At 35.2% G+C, this 12,678-nt stretch overlaps 1 protein-coding gene across 1 annotated transcript in view; it reads left to right on the top strand.

The window, feature by feature from the left end:
* The window catches only part of LOC107549328 (disintegrin and metalloproteinase domain-containing protein 12-like), a 104,377-nt gene that overhangs the window by 56,297 nt on the left and 35,402 nt on the right, over nucleotides 1–12,678 (top strand). Inside the window, exons 5-7 of the mRNA XM_016230376.1 lie at nucleotides 5,042–5,118; nucleotides 7,974–8,160; nucleotides 11,152–11,217. Of these exons, the coding sequence (XP_016085862.1) occupies nucleotides 5,042–5,118; nucleotides 7,974–8,160; nucleotides 11,152–11,217 (330 nt within the window). The remainder of the gene's footprint in view (nucleotides 1–5,041; nucleotides 5,119–7,973; nucleotides 8,161–11,151; nucleotides 11,218–12,678) is intronic.

Below are 12,678 nucleotides of genomic sequence, written 5' to 3'. Positions count from 1 at the left end.
TCCAATTGATATATATATATATACAGTATATATATATATATATATATATATATATATATATGTGTGTGTGTGTGTGTGTATATAGCATCAAATGACTAAATGTATATCAAATGTTTATTATTATTATTGTTGTTGTGGTTGTCGTTATTATTATTTTTCAATTGGCTGATGCATTTATCCAAACTAACATTTATTGCATTGAAGGTTCATGCATTAACTGGGAATCAAACCCAGTGACTGGGACTGGGATGCATCCAGCTCTGTATTTTCACATTGTTATGTTTCATCATTTTCATGTATAAAAAACTTAAGCAGTCACATGCATATATCAGCCATGCAGTGCATGACTCATTTCTACCATTGCATGATATATCATACAGGCCTGGCCCTAAAACAGCATTTAACAGCACTGATCAAGTTCTACAGTAATTGATGTATTTGCTGCATCCAAACATTTGTGCACCAGGCAACAGGACGGCATGTTTTGTGCTGTAAACGGGATGAATTGTGCCGATCTGATGGTATCCAGGGCCCAGATGGAGTGTATTCACTCACAGTGTTGCGAGTTCTGTTCCAGAAATACTTGAGGAGTGTGTCTGTTCTCCCAGACCTCCTCCGCCTTTGATTATGTCTGTTTTACGGTTGTGTGTGCGCTGCCCTTATTTCATCCTGAAGCAGAACTCCTCTGAGGCCCATTTGGACTCACTCATGGACTCCTGTATCGCCATTCGGACGCTGCCCAACAACCGAGAAGGGCTTAAATCGTCAGTATATTACGGCGATTAGGAATGACTTGGAACAGGAGTGTCAAACTCATTTTAGATCGTGAGACAAGTTTTTATTGGTTAAACCTCATGGACTCGCTGAAAGTGTGTTTGTGAAATCCAAATTCAGCTTTAGATCACAAATAGCTTATATACGCAGTTGGCAAATATTAATCAAAACGATATTGGCGTGAAAAATATAAATTTCTATCTGTTTTTATAGCTTTAGCTTTAATAAGCATTAAGAGAGTAAAAATGAAGACTTTTAATAAACTGATAATAGTTATTGTTGTTATCAGTATTATGTATTTATTTATTTAGAATTATATTAAATAACATGGTGGAGAAAAAATAACAAATTAACACTTTTAGAAATGGGAATGAAGGATTATTTTTATAATTATTATTTAGAACGTTGACATCAGCAAACCGCTCACCCACACGATGCCATACACGCCGTCTGCCATCTTCCCTGTACAGTGAAAACCGGGATTCATCCGTGAAGAGAACACCTCTCCAAAGTGCCAGACGCCATCGAATGTGAGCATTTGCCCACTCAAGTCGGTCACGACGACGAACTGCAGTCAGGTCGAGACCCCGATGAGGACGACGAGCATGCAGATGAGCTTCCCTGAGACGGTTTCTGACAGTTTGTGCAGAAATTCTTTGGTTATGCAAACCGATTGTTGCAGCAGCTGTGCGGGTGGCTGGTCTCAGACGATCTTGGAGGTGAATATGCTGGATGTGGAACCCATCCTGGGCTGGTGTGGTTACACATGGTCTGCGGTTGTGAGGCCGGTTGGATGTACTACCAAATTCTCTGAAACGTCTTTGGAGATGGCTTATGGTAGAGAAATGAACATTCAATTCATGGGCAACAGCTCTGGTGGACATTCCTGCAGTCAGCATGCCAATTGCACGCTCCCTCAAAACTTGAGACATCTGTGGCATTGTGCTGTGTGATAAAACTGCACATTTTAGAGTGGCCTTTTATTGTGGCCAGCCTAAGGCACACCTGTGCAATAATCATGCTGTCTAATCAGCATCTTGATATGCCACACCTGTGAGGTGGATGGATTATCTCGGCAAAGGAGAAGTGCTCACTAACACAGATTTAGACAGATTTGTGAACAATATTTGAGAGAAATAGGCTTTTTGTGTACATAGAAATAGTCTTAGATCTTTGAGTTCAGCTCATGAAAAATGGGGGCAAAAACAAAAGTGTTGCGTTTATAATTTTGTTCAGTGTAAATTGCACTTTTAGAAACCGGTGGAGTTTAGTATGCTCTTACTCATCATGTCTCAGCTGTGGCCCGCAGTATGAAGCGACCAAGTGATTTAACACTGGACCTGAGGCTGACCGCACACCATCTGTTAGCCTTTACATCATTGACATCGGCATGATCAGCTACATGTCTTCAGAATATAGTGCTTTCAGTGCCAGCTTCTGGCACTTTATGCATTTTATCATGCTTATCCTTAATCAGAATTATAGGCTAAAGAAAATCTGGCCCTTTTTTAATAGCATCCATAAAATGTTACTCCTGCCTTACAGATATTAGTTTGTTTTATTTAATATTGTGCCATGTTAAATTCCATTTCACAGAACTATGCATGTTTTCATGAAATTTCAGTTCAGAGAATGCTGAAAGATTGCTAATTATAATGCAACAATTTTTGTCTGGGTCTGATTATAGGGTATTATGAAAGCATTTGCACTGCAATTTTATTAACCATTATTTTTGCATGTGTTCATTTACAAGATGCTTGTTTCTTGAATACTGTGTTAATATGAGTTAAGTTAATATGAGTGATGAGAACTCGTTATTTTCAAATCCAATTTGCTGTATACACAGAGTTATGATTTTAATTCAGCTGGCAGGTCTGTGGCTTTGTGTGTTTCGTTGTTTATGGAAGTGGGATGTCTTTTTTTGTCCGAAGGCTGGCAGGAAACAATGCTGTGATGGACACCATAGCTCAGGGCGCTGTGTGTTCTGATGGATGTCCTCATGTTCCTTTGAATGAGACTCAAAGATATATGGAGGGCTGTAGTTTATGGCAGGACGTGCTCTTAAAATAACCCCAATGCCACTGGTGTGCTGGGATGAATATGAAATAAAATGAGCTTTATTAAGCAGATAGTTCTCGCTGTAAAATCTGACTGGATGAGCCACATTTGAACGCATGATACAGTGCAGATGCTATATTAAAGACAAGTTACTACATTGATCGGCAACCATCAAAACAGCCTACCGTTTTCCTAATGAGTTGTTTATTGGAAATATTAATCAAAACAATATTGACAAGAAAAAGTGGAAATGTATTGCTTGCTCTGACTGGATTTAAATTTGATAAGCCTTTAATAAGCATTAAGAAAGTAAAAATGTAGTAAGTAAAATGTATATTTTTGACAGTAAAAAAAATAAAGCCTGTAAAAATGTTTAACTGATAATAGTTATTGTATGGTTTTGGTATTATTTATTCATTTACTTAGAATAACATTGAATACCATAAAGGTGGTTGACAAAAATGTATTAAATCAAAATGGTATAAATTAACAGTTTTAGAAACAACAACCCTAGCTTTCCTGCTTTTACTGCTTATTAATCAAAACAATATTGACACAAAAAAGTATAAATATCTCTCTGATCTTGCTGGATAGCTTTAGCTTTAATAAGTCTTAATAAAGTACAAATTAAATACTTTTAATAATGATAAACTGACAGTAAGTTAGTAGTTATTTTTATTTATTTATTCATTATTATATTGGTGTAAATTAATATATTTATAAACTAAAAAACATAGCTTTCGTTAAGTGATTATTGTTTACTGGAAATATTAATATAATGTTTCATTTTATTTTAGTTAAAAAATACAATTTAATTAAAATGTTTTATTAATATTTCCAGTCAAAACAATATTGACAAGAAAAAAATACAAATTTCTCTCTTTTCTTGCTGGATAGATTTAACAAGCTTTAATAAAGTAAAAATTGTAAAGTAAATTTTTGAAAGTAAAAAAAAAAGACTTAATGATAAATATTAATATAATTTTTAATTTTATTTTATTTAAAATATAAAATGTAATTAATATTTCCAGTCAAAACAATATTGACGAGAAAAAATACAAATTTCTCTCTTTTCTTGGTGGATAGATTTAATAAGCTTTAATAAAGTAAAAAATTTTAAGTAAATTTTTTAAAGTAAAAAAAAAGACTTCATAATGATAAATTGATGTAATTAATTAATTAATTAAATAATTTATAATACTTTTAATAATGATACATTGATAATAAGTAGTAAAATAATTACCAGTACATTAAATTTTTTATTATTTTTTTTACATTTTTTATACTGCCTCCGCTTCACAGATTTATAAATGCTTTGCCCCTTTTACCATGGTGAAATAACTGTATCATTGCTTTCTTTGCTGTTTTCGTGATATGTTTACACTGTGGTTACTGGATAAAATCTAAAAACACCCAACAGGAAAAGGCGAAAAATTGAAATGTCTTTTAAAAAAAGAACGAAAAGGTAAAAAAATTTGGGCCAGTGCTGAAAACAGGACAGTATTCATTCTGTGGTTTGTGCAGACTGCAGATTGTTGTGAAGCTCCAGAGAATCTCTGCCAGAGCCGTTCCCAGTCCTAACCAGACAAGTGCTGCTCACTTCCTCAGACAACAAGAGCCTCTCATTGTGAACAAACACACGGCAAAGCTTTAGGAGCGACAGTCGCATTTAAATGATGGCGTGAATCCCTGAAATCAATATTCGCTATGTGCAGAATACAGAAGCAGATCTTTGCATACGGTCAAGAGTTAGCCTAAATGTCGATAGCTTTACCGTGCTTTCAGATTTGATTATCTCATTCACAGTGCTTCGTTTGATTGCAGTTTATTCCATTATCATAAAATGAAAGTAATCAGTCATATGCTTTGTTTTCCTTCAGAATTTCTCTGTTTTTGACTCGATTAAAAAAAAAATCTGACTATTATTTCATATGTCAGGCTTTGCAGGGTTAATGGACTATTTAATGATAAAATGTGAACAATAGAAATACAGAACGATGAAAATACAGAAACTGTTCCTTTTGAATCTATCGTGTTAGCCAACAGAAATTTGTATTTAATCAGTTTTATTCAATTACATGTAAAACAGCAAGAATTATGAGTGTTTTGTGAGTATGAGCATTCAGTTTGATCATTTGTCCCGAATTTGCATTAAAAATACATTCATGTACTGATGTGACCTCTGAACTTCCTGTCTTTTGTGTCCCAGATTCACTGCTACTATCATGGTGAGGTGGAGGGTCACTCGGGGTCAGAGGTCAGCCTCAGCACCTGCACAGGACTCAGGTGAGGGACAATCTGTACGTTAACTTCACCTCACCGCCTTCCCATGGTGCACTGAGCTCGGGGACCGAAGTTACATCAGGAAGCGCATGATGAAAGGGCATTTTAATCACGGCATGTGAAGTTCAGCATCCTCAAGAGACACGACACGCTTCATGTTTTAATTATGAAAAAGTATGCTTAGGTTTGATTCATTACCCGAGAAGGGACATTCAGATAGTTTCAAAAGCGTGTGATGTCGCATGGGAACACTGCTAGTCAAGTCACATTTTCTTCTGTAGCGCTTTATACAATACAGATTGTTTCAAAGCAGCTTCAAAGTAATAAACAAGAAAATTACAGTATCAATGTTGAAATGTTCTTCAGTTATAAAACAAATACAGTATTAGTCGTAAAGCAGCTCTAAAATGTCAATAGTGTCATAATTATATAAAAAATATATTTTCCGTAGCCTAAATATATGCTAAATATATGTTGTTAACAGTGAAGCTCAATGAAATATATTTTTGAAAATGTAAATTATATTTGGTTTCAAACCTTAATTTACAAAAATATATATTTATACAAATATATATTCTTTGGTTCTCGAATCTGATTTGCTGAGAGGAGTGCGATATTCAATACTGCTATATATATATATATATATATATATATATATATATGTATGTATGTATGTATGAAGACTTGAGATGCAAAAACCTCTAATTTATTCTTTCAAAAATAACCAAAAAGTGGCCAAATATTTTTTTTTTTTAGCAAATTATTTTTTTGGCCTTTTTTTTTTTTTTTTTTTTTTTTTTAAAAATATTTACAATTATATTTGAAAATATAATTTTTTAAAAATATTTACAATTATATTTGAAAATATAATTTTTTTACTTTACAGGTCAGTTAAGTTGGTTCAGTTTAGTTCAATAACAGCGTGCAGCGTTTATAAAGCAAACTCAATTCAACAGTTCAGTGTTGATTCAGTTTAGTTCAATAATAGTGCAAAGTTCATCAAATTAAGAAACAAGCTTAACTCAGCTGTAAAGAAGCTCTACAGAAAACAATAACGACGTCAAGTCAGATCGGTGTTGATTCAGTTGCATTCAGTTTAATAGCAGTGTTGCAGAGCTCATCAATTATGAAACAAATTCGATTCAGCTCTAAAGGAAGAAAGGGATTGTCCTATAATAGCTTCTGTCAGAGCATCACCATAATAACTTTATATTAACTGATCATGCGCCACAAGAGATGCATAAAGTTGATTTTCACACTTTGACCTGTGGAGAATGAACGCGGCCCAGACATGCAGGATTTATGACTGCGATAAAACGTCAAACGCGTCTCCGTCCCCAGAGTCACGCCGCTTATTGTTCATCTCTTTCTTTCACCTTGACTCAGTTTTTTGCCGCAGTAACCTGTCTCTCTCCACCTGGCAGACAGACACAGCGCAGGTCTCCTCCGACAGAAGCGGCCAAAACAAATTGCTGCTGCTTTAGTTTGGCAGCGTCCAGGGTTTCCACGAGGATCTCATGCGGTGGAGAATGTAGTTTTGAAACTTCTGGAAAAGCCCAAAGCGCTGGCCGTTTCCCAGCAAAGGAGAATGTCACTTAAATTCAGCGTACGACTCGAAAGTGTGAGAAAGGTTTGCGAAGGCCGATCCAAGAACCACAGAGTGGTAATATTAGAGCTCGGGGGAAGATTTATTTAGCCAAATATCCTACAAAATGAATCGTCTGCTGACCAACAGTGGCTTGGATGTTGAACTAAGCCGCTTTCCAAAACGTCACGCTGTCTTATTTTGTGGGAAAACGAGAAACCACTTCCTCTCATAGAAGAGTTTCTCTCGCCGTTTTGTGTTAATGTTGTAAAAGCTTCTTGTGTCTCACTCCTTTTCTGTGTCTGCAGTTCCAGATAATCTTAAATGATTAGTGCATCTCAGCATTTGAAAGCACATTTTGGGAAAAGTGCTGTTCAAATAAGTGCAAATATTTCACATGGTCTCTAAATTAACATGAGGTCATGAAATCTGCAAGCACAATAATTAGAGTACAAATGCGTTTCATAAATGCTACAAATTTAGTTCATAGCAGGAGGTAAAATTGTTATGCTTTCTAACTTAACAGCTTGAAAACATTGTATTTACTTCCTGATTAGCAACATTTCCAAGAGATGCTCATTTAGAAACGAATTGTGTGAGACTTTTTGACAAAATATTGTAGACTATTTACATGTCTAGTGCAATATGTGCATAGTCCAGACAATAGACCACAAATAGATCAATTAAATATATTTAAATATGATTTTTCTCCACATTTTGAATATAGATTTGTATATTTCACTGTTAATGATGAAACAGGATGAAATTGCTAATTGAAATAGTTTGTTGATAAAATTGGTGTGTTTTACTGTCTAGCAAGATTATGAAAATATAAAAAGAAAAAATGAGGGTAAAGTTGCATGTCACGTTATAATAGAATTTAACAGATGTAGTTCCGCATAAATGTTACAAATTTAATTCATAAAATACTGTATTTGCTTCCTGATTAGCAACTAGAAATAGTTGCTAGACAGAGATTGTGAGAGATTCTATTGTTTTACAAAATACTATAGACTATTTTAATAGTATTTTGTTTATTGATAAAATTAGTTTTTCACTGTCCAGCCAAATTATGAAAATATGAGAGAAAAAAAAATGTCAGTAATGTTACATGTCAAGTTAACTGCTCATATTCCATGTAAACAAATACAAAAATGTTCTATTTTATTGTTCTTTCTAATTATTTCTTGATGTGTTTACATGACGCGTGCATAATGGTGATATGAACTAATCTAGATGTTAACTGAATGCTGTTCATGGTCTCGTTCAACAGGGGACTGATTTCACTTGAACATAAAGTGTATATACTGGAGCCGATGGAAGAGGGAAACACACATCGGCTTTACAGAGGAGACGATCTTAAACTCACCCAGGGAACCTGCGGACACGGTCACAACATTTCATACCCTACAGAGATGACGAACACTACAGGAGCCGTCTTCAGCTCTCACAGCAGGAGGGTGAGCTCAAAAAAACCTCAAACAGCATCCAGTAGTATTTTTTACATGCAGAAACATTTGCAATCTGTTTAACTAATGTGACATATTTCTGAATAAAACTGACTATTTAGCTGTAACCTGTGTATGGCTGGGCTTTTATCCATCAAACTCAAATTAGCAAACTAACATTCAGTATAATAAAAGTTCCTCATTTATACTTATTGAATGTCCTGCTTACTGTGAAATACATCACATTATGGAAATAAATATAAAATGTACTGCATTTACACTATCCAGTCTATATTTATTATCTTTTTGCTTCGTTTTTTTTTATTTTCTTTAAATTTTTTAATATATATATTAGGGCTGTCAAATCGATTAATCGTGATATCTCATCCAAAATAAAAGTTTGTGTTTACATAATATATGTGACCCTGGAGCACAAAAGCAGTGTTAAGTCGCTGGGGGATATTTGTAGCAATAGCCAACAATACATTGTATAGTCAAAATTATCGATTTTTCTTTTATGCCAAAAATCATTATAATATTAAGTAAAGATCATGTTCCATGAAAATATTTTGTAAATGTCCTACCGTAAATATATCAACTTAATTTTTGATTAGTAATATGCATTGCTAAGATCTTCATTTGGACACATTTTCGCGATTTTCTCAGTGTTTTGATTTTTTTGCACCCTCAGATTCCAGATTTTCAAATAGTTGTATCTCGGCCAAATATTGTCCTATCCTAACAAACCATACATCAATGGAAAGCTTATTTATTCAGATGATGTATAAATCTCAATTTAAAAAAATTTACCCTTATGGCTGGTTTTGTGGTCCAGGGTCACATACTGTATGTGTGTGTACTGTGTATATTTATATGTTTATATAAATACACACACATACAGTACATGTATATATTTAAGGAACATATTTCAAAATAAAACAAAATGAAACTATATATATATATATAACATTTTGAAATATCCCTAATTACAGAAATAAAGTGGCTTGCTTTTAAAGCTGATTTCTCAACCAGCCCAACACAGTAACACTGACTCAGCCAATAGCATGAGTTTGGGGCGGGACTATCTGCTTGCCTTACCAATGACAGACAGGTGGGTGTTTAGTGAAGCTTCTGATGCACGAGGTCACAGATCACTCTTTGTTTAAGGACACCCAAGGACACTTTCATTCTCTCACTGTGGGCACTGAAGTGTTTTATATGGCAGGAATGATTGCTAAATGTTGACATTGAGTTCTGACAGATCATCTCTTTCAGAATCTCAATACAAACTAACTTTTTACACACTGGAGCATTTTATGAGATTCAGAAACAGGTCTTATTCTCCCCTGAAAAGGGTTTATCCAACAGCATGTTCTTTACCTGATGTTGTTGCTGACTGAATTAAGCACACGTTTCATTAGTTCAGCCGATACTCTCTCGGTGTGGAAGTCAAGTGCTTATCAGCTTCCCTCTTCAAAGTGAAAGAGGTGAAACACTCTTCTAGGCCGTACGACCCAAATTCTTCTCAACACGAAACCTGACACAGATGAGTCCGGCCTTTAATTTCCATTAATAGAAGACCAGTCAGTGGAAACAATGAGAGACAGCTTCCATTGAGAGCGAGAGGACTGATGCTGAATGCAAGAAGACGAGGGTCACCTTCATGATAGTCTGTCCTAGCTGGACTCTCGCATTTATAGTGTCATCTGGCACTGATTAGATCCTGTTGCATGTGTTTAAACAGCCTGTATAAGATCTGATTTGTCATGTGGTTCTAAATCCGATATTTATCTGATATCCGCATGACAAATTTGCCTGAACAGAGGGCCAGTGGAGCAGGCGTGCACTTCAGTTTGGGGATTTACTAGTTTTCATGAATCATAACGCTCTTCTTTTCACACTCCAGCTGTGAACTGAAAAGTAGGGTTATGAAGGGTTATGAAGACTTTACTAGAAATAAATTGTACAAATGCTACTTTATATAATTTATATGCAAAATGAATGGAGGCTTATAATACTTCATAAGTCTTTATAAAGTAAGCAGTTGTCGCATACATGTATAACGAGAAAGCCATTGATGAAAACCAAAGAATGACCAATTAAAGAGTTATATGAACATAAAACAAAATGAGAAATGGAAAAACTTTTTCCCTCAACTGTAGGTCTCAAATATTGTAAAGGTTTACTTCACATTTGACTTCTTATCTTGCACTATACATATTTTATTTTATTTTTAGAAAACTTAAATAAATATTTCTAAAATATGTTATTGTTTTTAAATATTTGTTTCTGTTTTTAATATTGTATTTGAAAAATATTTATAAAATATTTTATTGTTTTAAAAAATTAGTTTATTTACTATAATCTTTCTATATCAGTTTTTCTAGATCTAATAAATTTTTTTTTTTTTAATGAGTCAGATTGGATAGGAAAATCAGTCAGCAAGTCTACACAAAAAGAAGCTCAACTAGAAGTGAGTTTTCATTTATATAACATTTGCTTTCACTAATTATGTGTCCATTTGTGTCATTTCAGTCATTGATGACTTCAGTATAATTCTACAATGTTGAATATAGTGAAAACGAAGAATGACTAGGTGAGAATTACTTGAAAGACTCTTCATTTGAAAAGAGACATTTATAACATCTATATAAAACAAGTGGGTCTTTCACATGAGTAAATGAGATGAGCAATCCGAAGGCCGTTAAAGTGAACGGTCTCCTGGAAAGCACATTGTGGTGGATCAGATGTAGTTTAAGGGCATTGCTGAACGCAGAAGTGGATGTTCAATCACACACTGCTCTGTTAATAGAGGGCACATTTGGAAGAGAGCTGAAGACGTCACCTCTGTGCCTTAAAGGCCATATAGACTCATAGCAAAATGGGCCTTGGGAGATTTTATAAAAGCGTCTTGAGTGCAGGCTCTATTAACTGTGTCCTTCAGAAGAAGAGGGTGAAATTCTCTCTTAATCATGTTCTTTCTCTCATTTTTTCTCTCTGCAGCATAAAAGAGACGCCCAGAGCAGCACCAAGCATGTGGAGTTGATAATCGTCGCAGACAACCGCGAGGTAATGACGCTCTTGACCTCACACACATCTCCAACCTTCCATCATCTAATTCAGCGGCTCTAAACTAGTGGGTCGTGACCTAAAAATGAAACACAGATCTGTTTTTTTACTTGGGTCACAGACATCAACGATGCTCAGCGCAAATGATAGCTTACCATATAATGGTGCTCATCCTCAAAACCCAGAACAAAACTCCAAAAGGTAAAAGAAAATTAGTTCCAGACATGAAATATTGATTTGCATGCAGTGTGGTGTTTTATAAGCTGATTGGCTGACAAGAGCAGGAAATCATCAATTTAAAAAAAGCATTAGAAACCAAATATCTAAGCACATGGGGGGTGGGGGGATGCATAAAAAGGCAAAAGAAAAATTTTATGTAAGCATCAAAACAATGCCCTACCATATTGTAACACATCAAAGCAGTCAATACAGCACAGTCGAGAATAACTTAAAGGTCCCATATTTTACACCTTTCTTGTCCTTAAGAATATATATTTGCGGTATAAGTACCAAAAACCATCTCAATATATTTTTACAGCTCCTTTCTCAGGAGCTCTGCCGAGAACAGGTCGATTTTGGCCTGTCTAATGAATATTCATGAGCCTCTCTTCTGATTGGCCTGTTGTTTTCTGAGTGACGCACAGCCAGGCCAACCACAGGTAACTAGGGTCAGCCGACATCACAGCGCTAGCTGGAGGCAGCAAAACAAAGGGGAAACTGGAGGCGGCCCATTCAAACCAGCGCAGATTCGGCTACATAAGGAGCTTAAAATATCATCTTGTTGTGATGTTGGGTGCCAGAATCGTCGTAATACAGCCTCAAATTAGAAATTTGATCACATATCTGCTGCCACTGCCTGACAAAAAACCAATGACAGCTGTGGTTAAACGCGATAAAACGAGCAGACTGGACAGAAACGATCATCAAAAATACTCCGTTTGCAGCGCACACTTCTTATCAGAAAAGGTTCAATAAAGTATTGTCTTTTGTTGTTATGGGCGCGTCTACAGATTTCTTGCCATATGTCTATGTTTCTTGCATCTCACGACTATGTCGTGTATGAAATAATGTCTGTGTGCATGTGTGTAAAACAACAAACTGACGATTTATATATAATCATTTATAATTGTATATACATTGTTGTGATTAATTGAGGCTGAAACAATAATGTAGCTGTAAAAATAGTTGCCTGCTGAAATTTAAATGTATATACATCTTCATCATGACTAGATAGACACGGTGAGTTTGTCTTTACTATACACGTTAGATGTGATCCACCTCATAGTAGCAATCCTGTCAGATCGTCCATCCTATGAGTGAGAGTGTAACGTTACAGTATCTGGTTTCGTGGTTAAAGTTAACCTTTTCGACATGTTTCCGCGATGTTGTCTGAGGGTTTGGCAAAAGAAGAGTGGGACGATGGGTGGTTCTCAGGTGGTGACTGAAGGCAGTGACTGTGTA

Source organism: Sinocyclocheilus grahami, unplaced genomic scaffold, assembly GCF_001515645.1.
Source record: "Sinocyclocheilus grahami isolate Dianchi unplaced genomic scaffold, SAMN03320097.WGS_v1.1 scaffold369.1, whole genome shotgun sequence".
Classification (NCBI taxonomy): domain Eukaryota; kingdom Metazoa; phylum Chordata; class Actinopteri; order Cypriniformes; family Cyprinidae; genus Sinocyclocheilus; species Sinocyclocheilus grahami.
The sequence above is the reverse complement of the archived record's forward strand: the minus strand, read 5'-3'. Positions and strand labels throughout refer to the sequence as shown.